General features: G+C 40.4%; 1 protein-coding gene across 4 annotated transcripts in view; it reads left to right on the top strand.

Annotated features, from left to right (window-relative positions):
• PTPRT (protein tyrosine phosphatase receptor type T) overlaps nucleotides 1-13,785 on the top strand; it is a 1,546,842-nt gene that overhangs the window by 650,855 nt on the left and 882,202 nt on the right. For all 4 annotated transcript variants that reach the window (XM_085619228.1, XM_085619229.1, XM_085619230.1 and 1 more), the window contains exon 7: nucleotides 307-600. In XM_085619228.1, coding sequence (XP_085475354.1) covers nucleotides 307-600 — 294 coding nt within the window. The remainder of the gene's footprint in view (nucleotides 1-306; nucleotides 601-13,785) is intronic.

Here is a 13,785-nt window from a genome sequence, read left to right as displayed (position 1 = left end):
ATTGGACCAATTGTGTTCTTTCTAGCACAACTGAAGTGATCGCACAAGAACTAAGAATGTAGTTTATGTATTAGTGAAGATGACTGTTCCTTACAGAGAAAAGAATGTTGTATTAAAAGAGAAAATAAATATGGAATTTAATGTGAAAGGTATTTTACTTCTTCCAACCATGAAGCAGGATTTGATGGAACTTGAGGTGCAGAGAGAAGGGTTAAATGTCTCATGGGTATGTTGTATTTTGGATGTGGTATGCAGAGGAGGTGTCCTTTAAGCTCTGATTTAATATTGACTATTTACTTTTTTCAGAACCTCCAACACCAATTGCCCCACCTGAGCTCCTTGCTGTTGGAGCCACATATCTGTGGATCAAGCCAAATGCCAATTCTATCATTGGAGATGGACCCATTATTCTGAAGGAAGTGGAGTACCGCACCACTTCAGGCAACTGGGCCGAAACACACATTGTGGACTCTGCGACCTACAAGTTGTGGCACTTGGATCCTGATGTAGAATATGAAATCCGTGTTCTCCTCACCCGTCCCGGTGAGGGGGGAACTGGGCCTCCAGGACCTCCATTAATCACCAGAACCAAATGTGCAGGTAAACTGTTTAATTAACTTGTGGTATAGACATGATTATACATTCCACATTCATGCCACTTATTTTGGTTTGAAGTATAAAGCAATTACAGGGGAATGTCTATACTCCCAGTAGATGTACCTTATATTAAACTGAGATACATTACTTTGGCATCAAATCTAAACTGTTTTGTTGTGATGCTACAAACTGTTTGCCCCTCAATTGGAAGGAAACTGTACCAAGTCACCTTTTCATGTTCTAAAAAACAGGTCCAACTCCACTTTGAATTCAGTGGTCTTTGGCAGGACCATCACTAATGTCACAGCATCCAGCCTTGCATCAAAAGATAATTTTCTGAGTGCACTTTGACAGGAGTGTTTTCCCTGCATCATTGGTTTAGGGTCACTACGTGTACTCATGGTTCTTCATAACCGCCCATTTGATGGTCCTCCTTTGGACCCATTATATGATCTCAGGCATTCTGTTTTCCAAATGTCACTGTTAAGTTGACTTTCATGTTGACTCTTTTTTGTTTCAAGAATATAAATTTTCTGATGCATAACTGCAATTTGCATTTTCATTCTTTTTAGACCCTATTATCCACTGAGAGTTTAAGCAGGGATTCTGTCACCACAAAAGATGGGTGAAATTGGAGTGAACAATCAACCAAATTAAATGGCCTTGTAGAGGAATGTTTTTTCTTAACACTTGAAAAATTGCTTTTTCGGCCATTTCGGGTTAATCTGCAAAAACCCTTGTGGTGTGAGATTAGAGTTGGGATCTTAGAAATATATGGTTCATCTTTTACAAGCAGGGTAAATTAACTCAGTAAATGATTGTTTAATGGTACAAAGTGAGAGTGTTGCATGCAGTCAAGTCATGGGTGGGGCAGCACTGAGGACAAAGACAGCTAGGGATCATATCGAGAACTGAACTTTACAAAGGCTTTCAGTGAGGCCAATATGTTAAAAAACACCTGGTCATTAGTGAAAGGGACAAGCGGGGTGGAAGCCAAGTCTCAATGTCCTCTGAATGGGAGGTAGGAAATATTCAGTGGGTGTTATGTGACAGGATTAAGTGAGGGAGTCAAAAACGTTTGTGTTGAGTATCGCGCCAAGTGATGAATATTAAGTATGATGTCACACATGCCACCATGTGAAACCAGGTTAACTTTGTGATGGAGCCACGGAAGAATGTAGAATGCTGTTTGCCTGGCTGCAGCAATGCTTTGAAAAGTCACAAAAATCCACTGAAAAATAAACAGCCAAATCTCCAGCAGAAATTTGTTTTAGCCCCCAAACATTTCTAAAATATGTTTCCACAAAATTCTCTGAATAGAAACTGTTCCTCAAAAATTAACCCCATGCAGATGTCTTCCTTTCAAACCAAGCTTGTCCACAGAGTTTTCAAATACAACCAGAAGTGTAGGTTTATGTCAAGTTTTTGATGGCACTTATAGAAAAATAATTAACTTCCAACAGGCATTTGTGTGGGGAAAAAATAAAAAATGCTTTCTGTGAAATAAAATCAAAGTGATTCAAATATTAAAGAAAACGAAGAACCATCCTGAAAAGTGTTCGATATTTTCTGAATGGGAGTTGCCTATAACGCAGATTGCCATAAAAGAAATCAGCTCCACCAAATGTGCAATTTAAAATTAAGCAAAATTACTCGTTTTTGATGCGTTACAAAACTTACCTTCTCTGGGATCTAAATCATTAACATGAATTATGGGTGTCTAGCATGACGTGTCATGGGAAATTGAGTATGCTTGGGGCATGTTTCACACAGCACTATGGAAGAGAAGACTGGCAAATTTAACAACTATAGCCACTTAAAAAGGAGAATGTTTATGTTAGAATCAAGATGGGCATAATGACATATTGTTTTCTTTTACTTTTATTATTATCTTCTATGGGCAAATTCATTGCAGCTCAAAGAAGCTGTTTTTTAACTTCCCAGTGCTTAATTTGCACAAAAAGAACTGCAGGGTTCCAAAGTTCTTCTTAGGACCCCGTGGTGCTGCTAAATGTGGAGGCTGGCAAATACATATCTTGTCTAGTTTTGGTTCCACCCCATGTCCCTCTCATCCACTATCCTACATTTTTCGTATCTTATTTCGCTCTTAGAGGTTCTTTTTCACCTCTTCTTTTTCTCTTTGTTACTGTTGACCGCTTATTCTCTTCCTCCTTCTCTCCCCCTACCCTTCTGCCCTTTTCTCTTTCGCTGTAGGCCGAAGTCAGATGAAAATATGCCCCAAGTCCTTAAAAACGAGTGCTGTTTCCAACCCCCAGGAACCACCTCCACAAATTACCAAATTAAACTTCCCATGCATAAAATTAATCATACCATCTTAAGAGCACATAGTTCTAAGAGAGTAGGTAATGTCTCTCTGACCTCTGACTCCCACCGAGGCAATTCTTTGCTCTGCGGGACAATTACTACTGCAAAGTCGGTTTGACCTCCTAGGGGGCCATATACTCTACAGCACATTTTGTGTACTTGTGTCCTTTAACTTTATTAATCATACACTTACTATAAAAACTTTGCCTATGACAATTTACGTGCTTATTTCATGTGCATTAAAAATGCATTTTGGGCTTTAAGTTGCAAGGCAATTACAGATTTTCCCTTGGTGTGTGTTCAGCAGGGGTGACCAAGGGGTGAGGGAGTCATACTAAGTGCACTGTATAAACTGAAACGGAAAAAGGTGAGATGTGGAAATGATTTTCAGCGGCCTTGGCCAAATTGAATGCTCTTATACTTGTTCCTGTAAGGGTCTATTTCAGATGTTCTGTTCAAAAGTAAACTGAGAAAATTATAGGTCAACAATACAAAAAAAGTACAGTCCCTGTTGTGATGCCCTGCACAACAAACTCCGTTCAATCAGATTGCAGAAAAGTAGTTCCCCCATTAAAATATACAGTGCAAAACTATATAAAGAAAGAAAAAGCACAATTCTAAAATGCTTACATATGAGAAATACATTAAAAAAATCGTATCATAGCATAGAAACAACTGTTCAGAATGTTTTTCCATTTTAGATGTTGAAGGGTGTTCCAGAATCACACATGCCTAATTGGGGGATGACCTGCTCTTCTATACATTCTGACCAACTCAAAATGGAAGAACGACAGCCACTTTACAGAGCCTGGCAGCAGCCTTTTAAATTTCCCTAGTTTTGTAATTCAAACTCTACGACAATGAGAAACTGGAATAAGATCTATTCTTCAAACTTGTGAGAATAGCTGCAAATCCTAAAAAGCTTAACATGTCCAGTGCTTGACATTCGGCATAGTTGTTTGCTCATGCCCGACCTTTCTGTTTGTGAAAAAACTTGGTGATATTTGCCCATCCAGGTGTGACACCAACTGCTCTCATGCTTGAGAACGGTCCTCTTGGTGGCCTGAATGTAAATAAAGTTTGTTTTTTATGTGCCAATAGAATGATAGCAATGCCAAGAATAAGAAGCATCTGCCCTATTACCTCCCCCTAGCTGTCACAATTGCTCCATGACAGAGAAATACATTTCTTTTGACATTAACCATGACCGAGAAATCGAAAAAGATTATTTCCTTTACTTTTATACACTTCCACATCTCCACATAATTTAAGGTCTCTCCAGCAAATCTTTTTGATCCACAAGCGGATATTGTTGCTATCAAATTATGGTCAGGAACGCATTGCTATGAAATTGTAACCAGTAACATAAATTTGGGTTGGTACAAAAAGGACATTAAAGAATGGGGATAGGAAATGGAAATTTGTATTATGACCTGGCATCGAAGACTCTAGCTGAAACCATATCGCACATCACAAATCCTTTTTCCGGGCTGGATTTTCAGAAGAGCCTAATGCCATCAATGGGAATAATTATGCCCGTTCAATTGTTAAGGACAAAAGTTTTCTCCAAAAATGAAGTGAAGGATCACTGTACGTCATGAGGTGTATCAACTTATTCAAAATATTGATACCACCTCTATTCTCATTTTTCTTCTTTACTTTTGCCTGTTTCTTACCACACACCTTTTTTCAAAAATGTATGGACTATTTTCAAGTTTCATATGGGCAAAGAGAAAGCCTTGTATTTCCATAAAGGTCCTTAAATCACTTAAGAAATGTGGAAGTCTCACCCTCACGGATTTGCATCCGGCTGCTGTTGCCTCTCAAATTCCGCATTTTGTGAGTAATAGTGACTCCAATGACAATATGAAAATAGAATCTATGTTAAAAGACATTGGTATTTCTGACCTGCAAAGCTTTATTAAGATTTGAATATCACTGAATAAAGATCAACATAAGTCCATAGTTCCAATTTTCTAAACAAGATTAATCTTCATAAAGAGCTTTTCATCACGTTGGTTTATTTTGAGACCCCCCCCCCCCCCCTCTGATCACACAACAACACTTTTTTCAGTAGTGACACCCTTATGGGACTCTCGTTTGGCTAAACTGGGTTTCCCCAAAATTGGGGATCTTGTTCTTGGAGTTAGCTAAAAAATAGTAAAGCACTTTCAGTAGCTGAACAATTAGAAGTTGTTTTATTTTATTTTTTATATTTTCAGTTAACTCATTTCATCAGTCTCATTCCTATACCTAAAATGGCACAACCAAAGTCTTAAGCTACCTAATTACATTCTCCTAAAATGGTCAATTTACCTTAGATTTTTGCATAAGAAAGGGCTAACCGAGCCTTGTACAGAGGTAGCCCACATTAAATCTAAATGGCTTAATTCAACCGGAAATAAAGATTAGTTCAAAATCAACAATATCACATATATTGCACTACAGGACTCCAATTTTCAGCACATTTTGTTTTTAATAAGTGGATGTTATGTCGCACACCAAGAAACCTCCATAAATGTTCTGTTCATATTTCATCTCAATGCTGTTACTGTAGACATAGCTCACACAGTGATTGGCAGCATGTGCTCTTTAAATGTCCACAACTTACAAAATTCTGGGAAGAATTTTTACATTTTCTCTATCAAAAATACATGGCTCACATTTCACCTACCCCCAATCGGTATATTTTGGTATATAATGAAAGAACAATCATTGTTAAATATTCAAAACCAAATCATGTTTTTATTACACTGTTGGCCTCACTTGCTCTTTCACATCTCTATGGAAAACATCTTTAGCACCTTTATTTTAATAGTGGAAGGACAAATGCGGAAGATCAATCAACAGGAACTTACCATTTTTCAACGAAAACATAAAAAGCAATTCTAGTTTTGAATTTGTGCAAATCTTCTCAGACCAAACAATGGGAACTTATCATTTGATTTAGATTTTTACATTTGGACAGGGCCTGTCATTATGCCTATCAATGTCTTGCTGATTTGTTACTATTAATATTGTATTTTATCTCTTCACCTATTGAATACGAACAAGAAACAAGCATTGGCATAGCCAATAGGCCTCGCCTTTGGGACCTTATAAGTGTTTAGCCATGCAACATTTGCATAACTAAATACTTATAAGGTCCCAAAAGCGAGACCTATTGGCTATGCCAAGCGGCCGTGCGGCCGCGAAAGTGATCGCAATCGCGATCAAACATCAAAGCGGCCGTGAAAGTAAGCTCGGTCAAGCGCGGCGCGCGTGCCCGCGCACATGCACTGTAGCTCTAGGCCATGGGTCTCCAACGAGTAGCTCGGGAGCTACTGGTAGCTCGCCAGTACCCTCAAAGTAGCTCTCAGAGGTGAACTCATTCCTAGTATCTCATTCAGATAGTCTATGCGGAGACTCTAAACATATTAAAAAAGGCAGCACTGCTCATCTGAAGATCTTTAGCCAACCAGCCTACAGCAGGGACCCATCTTAACAATCAAACACACACTGTGTCGGCCTACTGAGTCTGCCACATGGCCATCTTTATCCAGTCTCGGACTAAGTCACAAGGTGATTGGCCATGTGGTAGTCCCCTGCTTTATCAATTTCACCAGGTATGTGAACATTGGGCTATAAATGAAGAGTGGTAGTGGTAGCCTAAGCAGTAATCATTGTTTACCCACTAAAGTGTGGGACTGCAGGAGTCAGAGTGAAAATGTTTCAGTTGGGTGTATGAGCAGCCATGGGCTGAGGAAAGCTATAATCCTGAGCAGAGAAAATTAAGAGCCTCATCTGCATTTATTTATGTGTGCGTCCATTATAAACACTATTGCTTCCTGTAAGCTACACCTGGTGTCAAGGACTACCAAATGGGTATGCTAGCCCCCATCATATGGGTTTTGTCTGTGGCACAATTGTGTCAGTTCATGGCATAATAGTGCCAATGACATAATTGTGGCCATCCTTAACTATTTTGGGTATTCGTGGTCTAGTTATGGTATACTGGCAGCCATCAGTGACATATTAACAGCATTACTGCACTATATTTAGGTGTCTCTGATATAATTGTGGCTGCCCCTTGCATAATAATGGCCATGACTAATAATACGGTGGCCATCCTGGTCCTTATGGTGTCCAGCCTTGACACAATTGTATACTGGTGGGCATTATTGGCATTATACAGTCGTCCTCGGTGCTATGGTGCCATGGCTTATGACTAATACCGGACCATTCCAAGCAGTCTGTCCATGTGAGGCATTTGTACAGGTGAGTGTTCAATTGAAACAACAAGCTGATGTTTGGGGGCCCTGTATTTCCTAAAAATGAAAATGTGTATTTTAAAGGCATTTTTTTCAAACAAAGGTTTTCTTCAGGAAAATGTAGTTTATTTGCCCAAAATGGAAAGTGGTGATAGAAAAATCTGAGCATTTTCAGAAATTAATATGCCAATGAAGACAAAAAGTTGCAATTCCAAACACATTCAAAGTTGATACTTGAAAGATAAGTCAAGCTGAATTGAGGAGACTTATTGCTGTGGTTATGTCCTTTGTGCCACAAGGCGTGTGAAGATTTGAATGTTACTTTATCCATCAGGTGGGGGCATTTAATATTGATAAATGTTTCCTTAGCATTTCTTCTGGTAACATCCCCTGGAATACTTGGTTGGCACTATGATAATCCTGCTTAGGGTGGTCATAGTGTAATGTAAACATGTGCTGTCAATATTTTACAGTGATACAATTTGCTAGTAGCTCGACAGGACTTTCCTTGAGCTGAAGTAGCTCTCAAAACAGAAAAGGTTGGAGACCCCTGCTCTAGGCTGACCTGGTAGCACTTTTTGGAGCCCTCACAAAATGTCTCGCCAGGCCAGCGCATGCGCTGGGTCAGGCGAGACCTAAAAAAGCACATAGCTACCATGTGTGGCAGTGCTATGTCGGCTTTTAGTCTTATTTCTATTTTTTAGGCATATGAACGCAATACACATTTTAAAGAAATAAACATTGAATTAGGTTGCTAAGGCTAGACCCTTTGACTGTGTCATTGATAGTTTTAGTGTATTGGCAGTACATGACCGAAAGAGCAACGTGTAAATGTCTCTCTGATATATACCCTTTGTAGGAAGTAGCAGCATTTGCCACACATTGTGATAATTATGACCGTTTCTAGATGTATTTAATATCTTACATTCACTCAAGCTAAACATACGTTTAAAAGTGTAATGGATGAGGGAAAAGGCAGTCTAAAGTTTGTCTTAAGCCAGGGAAAACCCTTTTTAAATCAGGCCCTTTTAACTTGCCTAATGGAGTCTTAAGACTGCCATACGTTTGGAAACCTCGTTGATATTAAGCATTATTTATATTTTATAGTTCATTCTGGTAAATGAAGGCAGCCCGGACTTAAAGACACCTAAATCAGTTCACCTGTGATCAAGGCTTATTTGCAAAGCCGCAACAGGTCAGAGAAAGTCAGCAAGCTGCCAGTTTCAATTTGGAATAAAGCGTTTGGAATAGCCAGCATTTGGGATCCTTTCCGCAACGTATGCTGCGGCCTCCCTACATTCTTTGTATATATGTATATATAACAGGAGTGCACTTTTACTTGTCCGATATGCTTTATTAATGGTCAATTGTTCCTGTGATATATTTGTCACCAGGGCAATTTCCTACAGCCGTGGTTGATAAAACCAACAACTGCTGATGGGCCGTAGACTGCATCGTGTTGACATTGGGATAATGCCATGGTCTTCCGCAGGGATAGATGGACACCAGCTAGAAGACACTACTTATCAAGCAGCGCTAAATTGGTAACACAACCACAACATCTGCTGCAGCCGTAAAAATCGATTTTTTTTATGTGTATCTAGTTTTATAATATATCTTTCCAGAGACTCTTTGTAATGTAACAGGAATGCCTCAATATTACAGAAACATTTGTGTTTTTTTTCAATCAATTTTGCTCAAAGAAGCTCGTTTCTGAGTGGTGTAGGGTTAAAATGCCTCACAATCAGCTTATATTTCATTTTTTCAGTTTAATGTTCTCCTTATAGAGATACTGAGCACGGCAGGTTCCCATTATAACAAGCCAGGACCTCAGCCTATTACTCAGCATTAAAGAGGTTTGTAGTCCCTGTGGTGTTATGGGTTGAAGGGAATTTAAGCAATGGAGAAAAACAGACAAGTAGAAAGAATCACAAATCCTGACTAGTCAGACACTCCTTTGGGGACTGGTTATAATCCATTTTCATCACTAGAAAATGATAGATAGTTCGACTTTTCTAATGAGGTCGGGCAAGACTGTCATCGTGCTCACCTTGTAAAAAAAAGCTTTTAAAACATTGGGACACACTGAGCTGATGGCCTTTACTATCTTCACACACTGTGACTCAGACATTTCCCATTACCCTCGTGCACTGAAACCATCATATCACTCCCTACCTAAACCCTTGAACATTCTAACTGAAAAATATCCCCACACAGTCACACATGCACATACTCACTCACACACTCTCATCAATAAAATATAAAATGTGTATTTATAAAGCGCAAACTACTCACCCTTACGGGTCTCAAGGCGCTGGGGGTCGTTGTGGAAATAAAGTGAGCTATAGCCCAGAGTCACAGGGTGCTGAGCTGAGCTGCCACCGGAGCCAGGGATCAAACCGTGAGCCCTGCGCTCCGAAGTCAGCTGCCTGGCCGCTGCACCACACCTCTCCACCCATCAATACACACTCACTCTAGCACACACTCACATGCACGCACACATAGGGACACACATACTCACACCCAGACTTACCCTGGCACACAGACAAATTCACACTTACACTCAGTTGCACACATACAGATGTACATAGAGAGAGACCCACACACACACCACACCAACGCACATCTGCTTCCACAGCCATTCCATATAACCCATGTACCCCTGAGCAAAAGAGCGAACTGTGTTGCTTCCCAACAGTTACATGCTAAAGTTATCACTGCTATGGATCGGGAATGGTACAGAATAGAAACCCTGACCGTGGTGTAGACTCAGGGAGGGGGTTCTATAGCCAGATGTGGCTGAAGAGGATATTCTGTGCTTGGTTGAGGGCTGAGAATGGAAATCCCACACTGGGATGATAGAGTAAAGGGATCTACTACTGAAGAGCAGGCAACCTGTACTACAGAGATACTGATGAAGCTACTGTTGAGAGAGGACTGAAGCCATGCATCACTAATCAGAGGTGTAGCATGAGAGGGCACTGAAAAGTGGTGAAAATTGGGAAGGGCGCCTGGTCCAATTTGTTAAGGGATATAACTATTTTAGGCAGTTGTTGCATTGTGAAATTATCCCTGTGTTTGCATAACATGTTTAGGAGAAGATGCAACATGCAAATGTGGTGATGCACACACCCTACTAATTTCCATGAAGTCAATATTACTATATTATGTTGTGTAATAAGACTAGATGAATACATCTAGCTTGTATACAACTGTTGCCTCAGTTTGCTTTTACTTTAAGCTTTGCAAGCCATATAAACAACACATTTGAGCCGAAGCCCCTGTCCTGATCTAAAAGGTAGTCAGGCAAGCTGAAAATTCTTATGTCTGTCACCTTCTCAGCATCTTTCTAATACTCAACGCATACGTGATTTTTATCACTTCAAGTTTTTTTCCAATGATAATTAGTTAATTGACATCATGGGGTCACCACACGCATTTATGTAAATTTAATTTGTCACAAAATAGGAAATTTCATTCTTTTTATTATTTGACAGAGAAGCTCACTTGAGAAGAACTGTGAGAATTCAGCAAGTGATCCTCTTAGAAATAGAGAGAATTTGAACTGAGGTTATTTGAAAATAATGAGATTTACATCTAGTGTCTTTTATGAGGCAGAGGTAATTAACCTTAGGGCTTTTTGAGAAGTTCCTATGTAACAGTGAGGATGGGTACTGGACCCAGGAGGTATTTGAAAAACGAGGTAACCTTGGAGACCAAACAGACGGGTCCACTGACATTTTGGGGCTTATTACGATGTTGGGCGGACGCTGTTTTTAGAAAGGAACCGCCCAACCATAAATCAGCAGTTCTGACATCCCAATTTGGGTGTAACCACCCATAGGGCAGTCGGAAACATCCATGCTACAAAAGAAGCTTGTGCGGCATGCAGAAAAGGCCCACAGCACAAGCTTCCATTGTAGAATGGAGGATTACAAACCTCCCTCCACTGTGTGGCAGGCACCATGCGGTGCCTGTCACACGGTGCAGGGATGTTGGTGCCCCCCAGGTCCCATTGAGGAAGGTCAGGGGTGAAGGTGGCCCTGCTAGCTGCCCTCAATGTAGCTTTCCGACAGCCTTTCCATGTTGGGAAGGCCAACATGTAATGGCTGTCGGAAACTTATATAATCCCGACGGCAGAACCGTCGTCATTAAGGGATTATGCTGTCATTCCGATGCACTGACAGGTTCACCCCATGCCTCCACCTACTGCATCGTACTGCGGTGGGTGGACAGCAGGAGCAGGTATCAGTGTGTCCGACACTAACGTGCCGTCGGTGTCAGACCCAACAACATCATAATAAAGCCCTAAATGTCTGTGGAAGATGAATTCAAGTGGCAGGGTTAACTAAACTATTCCACAAGAATGCATGAATTGTGCAGTATATTGTGGTGCATTACGGTGAACTATTAATTCTCCATTGTGTAATTTTACACACACTTTTGCTGTCTGAGCAAAGGTTTCCTTTCATTTGTAACATCTTAAACCCCAAATACAGCAATTAGCAGCTGATGGATGACCAGTAAGTGAATGTTATGTTATGTTATGTTATCTGGTGTTTTATTGAGCGCTCAGCTACTCAAGCAGAGTGTCCCGGCGCTGTGTACTGCTGGGGAACCCATCCTGGCTTTCCCTGTGAGATGGTCCCTTACTGGGCATCTCCAAGGTGAAGACCAAGCATCCCCGGCGCTGGTGGGGCCGTAAGTGGAGATTAAGCAAGCTATTGCCCAGAGTTGCTGAGTGTGATCCATGGTTAGAGTAGGTACCGAGGCAAGAATTATCGAGTCCGCTGACCTTGGCCCAAGACCCTGCCGCGTCGGGAATCGAACCCTGGTCCCGGGCCGACCTCTGCTTCCGGGTATGCCGCCTCTAACCAGTGAGCCACACCACTCCACCGATGACCAATTATTGTTTGTATTGGGTCTTTCACAGCACAACTCAACTTTTATCCATTTATCTAGAAACACATCTTTCATTATATATGAAAATTGTGTGGCACATTGAGAATTATGTGGCTAGTGCAGTGAATCTGTAATTATGCAAACAGCGCTTTGTCTACAGAATTGAATAATTCTATAGGCCCTGAATACAACATTTCTCTATCCAGCAGGACTCCTCCAAGGCTGCTCCAATTTAGAAAGAGTTGAAGATGTCACTCTTCATAGAACATTACATCACAATGCATTAACAGTCTGCAACTCACTTCTCTTGCCAGTCCTTCACTTTAAGCTTCTCTTTCACCCTGTGCAGCGCTCCCCTGCTTTTTGCTTGGTTCATGCTAAAGAAATTCCACATACATACAGAGATGTCCATAGGGGGGTCTACTAAGAATTAAATAAATTGTGTTATGGCTCTTTAAAGGAACAAAGTACACCTTTATTGTTACTTTGCAACCAATGACTGATATGAACACTCTGGAATTTATATATGTGACCTTAGTGATCTGCTTAGATTTGGGTAACTTTCTATAAACTTGTTTTAAGTAAAGGTACGCTATTGTTGATGTAATTTGAGTATTAGGTATTTGAGGTTCTACCTAAATTATACACCAAGGGGCAGATTTATCAATATTTCAAGCAATGCAGCACAGCAAGACAACTTGCTGCGTGAAAGGGAAAGGGCAGGAATGTGCCATATTTATAAATTAGATGTCGTATTCCTGCCCTCCTCTTGCACTGGCGCACTTTGTGGTGCCTAGCACCAATGCAAGCACCCTTGTAAGAGTGACTGTGTTGCAGGCAGGATTGTTTTTGTGCAGGAAGGGACACCTTCCTGCACAAAAACAATCCTCTGAGGCTTTTTTCAACATCTGCATGTGTTGCAATATGCAGCACACTTAGAAAGAGTTAAAAACGAGTAGAAAATTATATTTCTCCTTGTAACACCTCCCCTGGAAAGGCATATCATTTTGATGCATTCCCAGGTCTACCACTCATGGCAAATCTGGGAATGTGAAAGAAAAATAAGTAGGAAGAATGTGCGACAAGGGGTTCCTGCACCACAATTGCCTGACAATCTCTTTTCATGTCCTTGTATAAACTTTCTATGCTTGAGCCTAACTGAGGTGAGAAGTCCATGCAAATCTAATTTCGCATATTCACACCTTATGAAATAAAAATGACATTATGTTCCACAAGGGTCAGTTCTGAAATTAATTCCAAACTTAATCAACAACAAGTTTGCACAGTATGCTCTTTTCCCCTCAATCACATTGTATTTTGGGATGAATACATTAGAAAGAAGCAATGAACTTGGCAATCCTGAAATAAATGGTGGGACATGGGACATTCTAGGCGCGAATTCTCTAAATATCATGAAAGCAAGTATATATTTATAACTAAAGATTAACTAATCTTAGCCCCAATATATTTATTTATGTAAATATATCTGAATACATATATATATATATATATTCACTGAAAAAAACACAGGTTTCAGGGACGTTATATTTAGTTGGACATTTCACTCGTACAAAATCAGAGAAATTTGGCCGTTATCGTTAGTTCAGCTAACTATAACTCGCGCCCCCGCAATGCACTGCTGATGACGTCGCATATTACATCATTCATGACATGGTCAGTGACATCACTGATAACATCTCAAATGATATCA

This window comes from Triturus cristatus, chromosome 7, assembly GCF_964204655.1.
Source record: "Triturus cristatus chromosome 7, aTriCri1.1, whole genome shotgun sequence".
NCBI lineage: Eukaryota > Metazoa > Chordata > Amphibia > Caudata > Salamandridae > Triturus > Triturus cristatus.
Note: the sequence above shows the minus strand (reverse complement) of the source record. Positions and strands in the feature narration are given on the sequence as shown.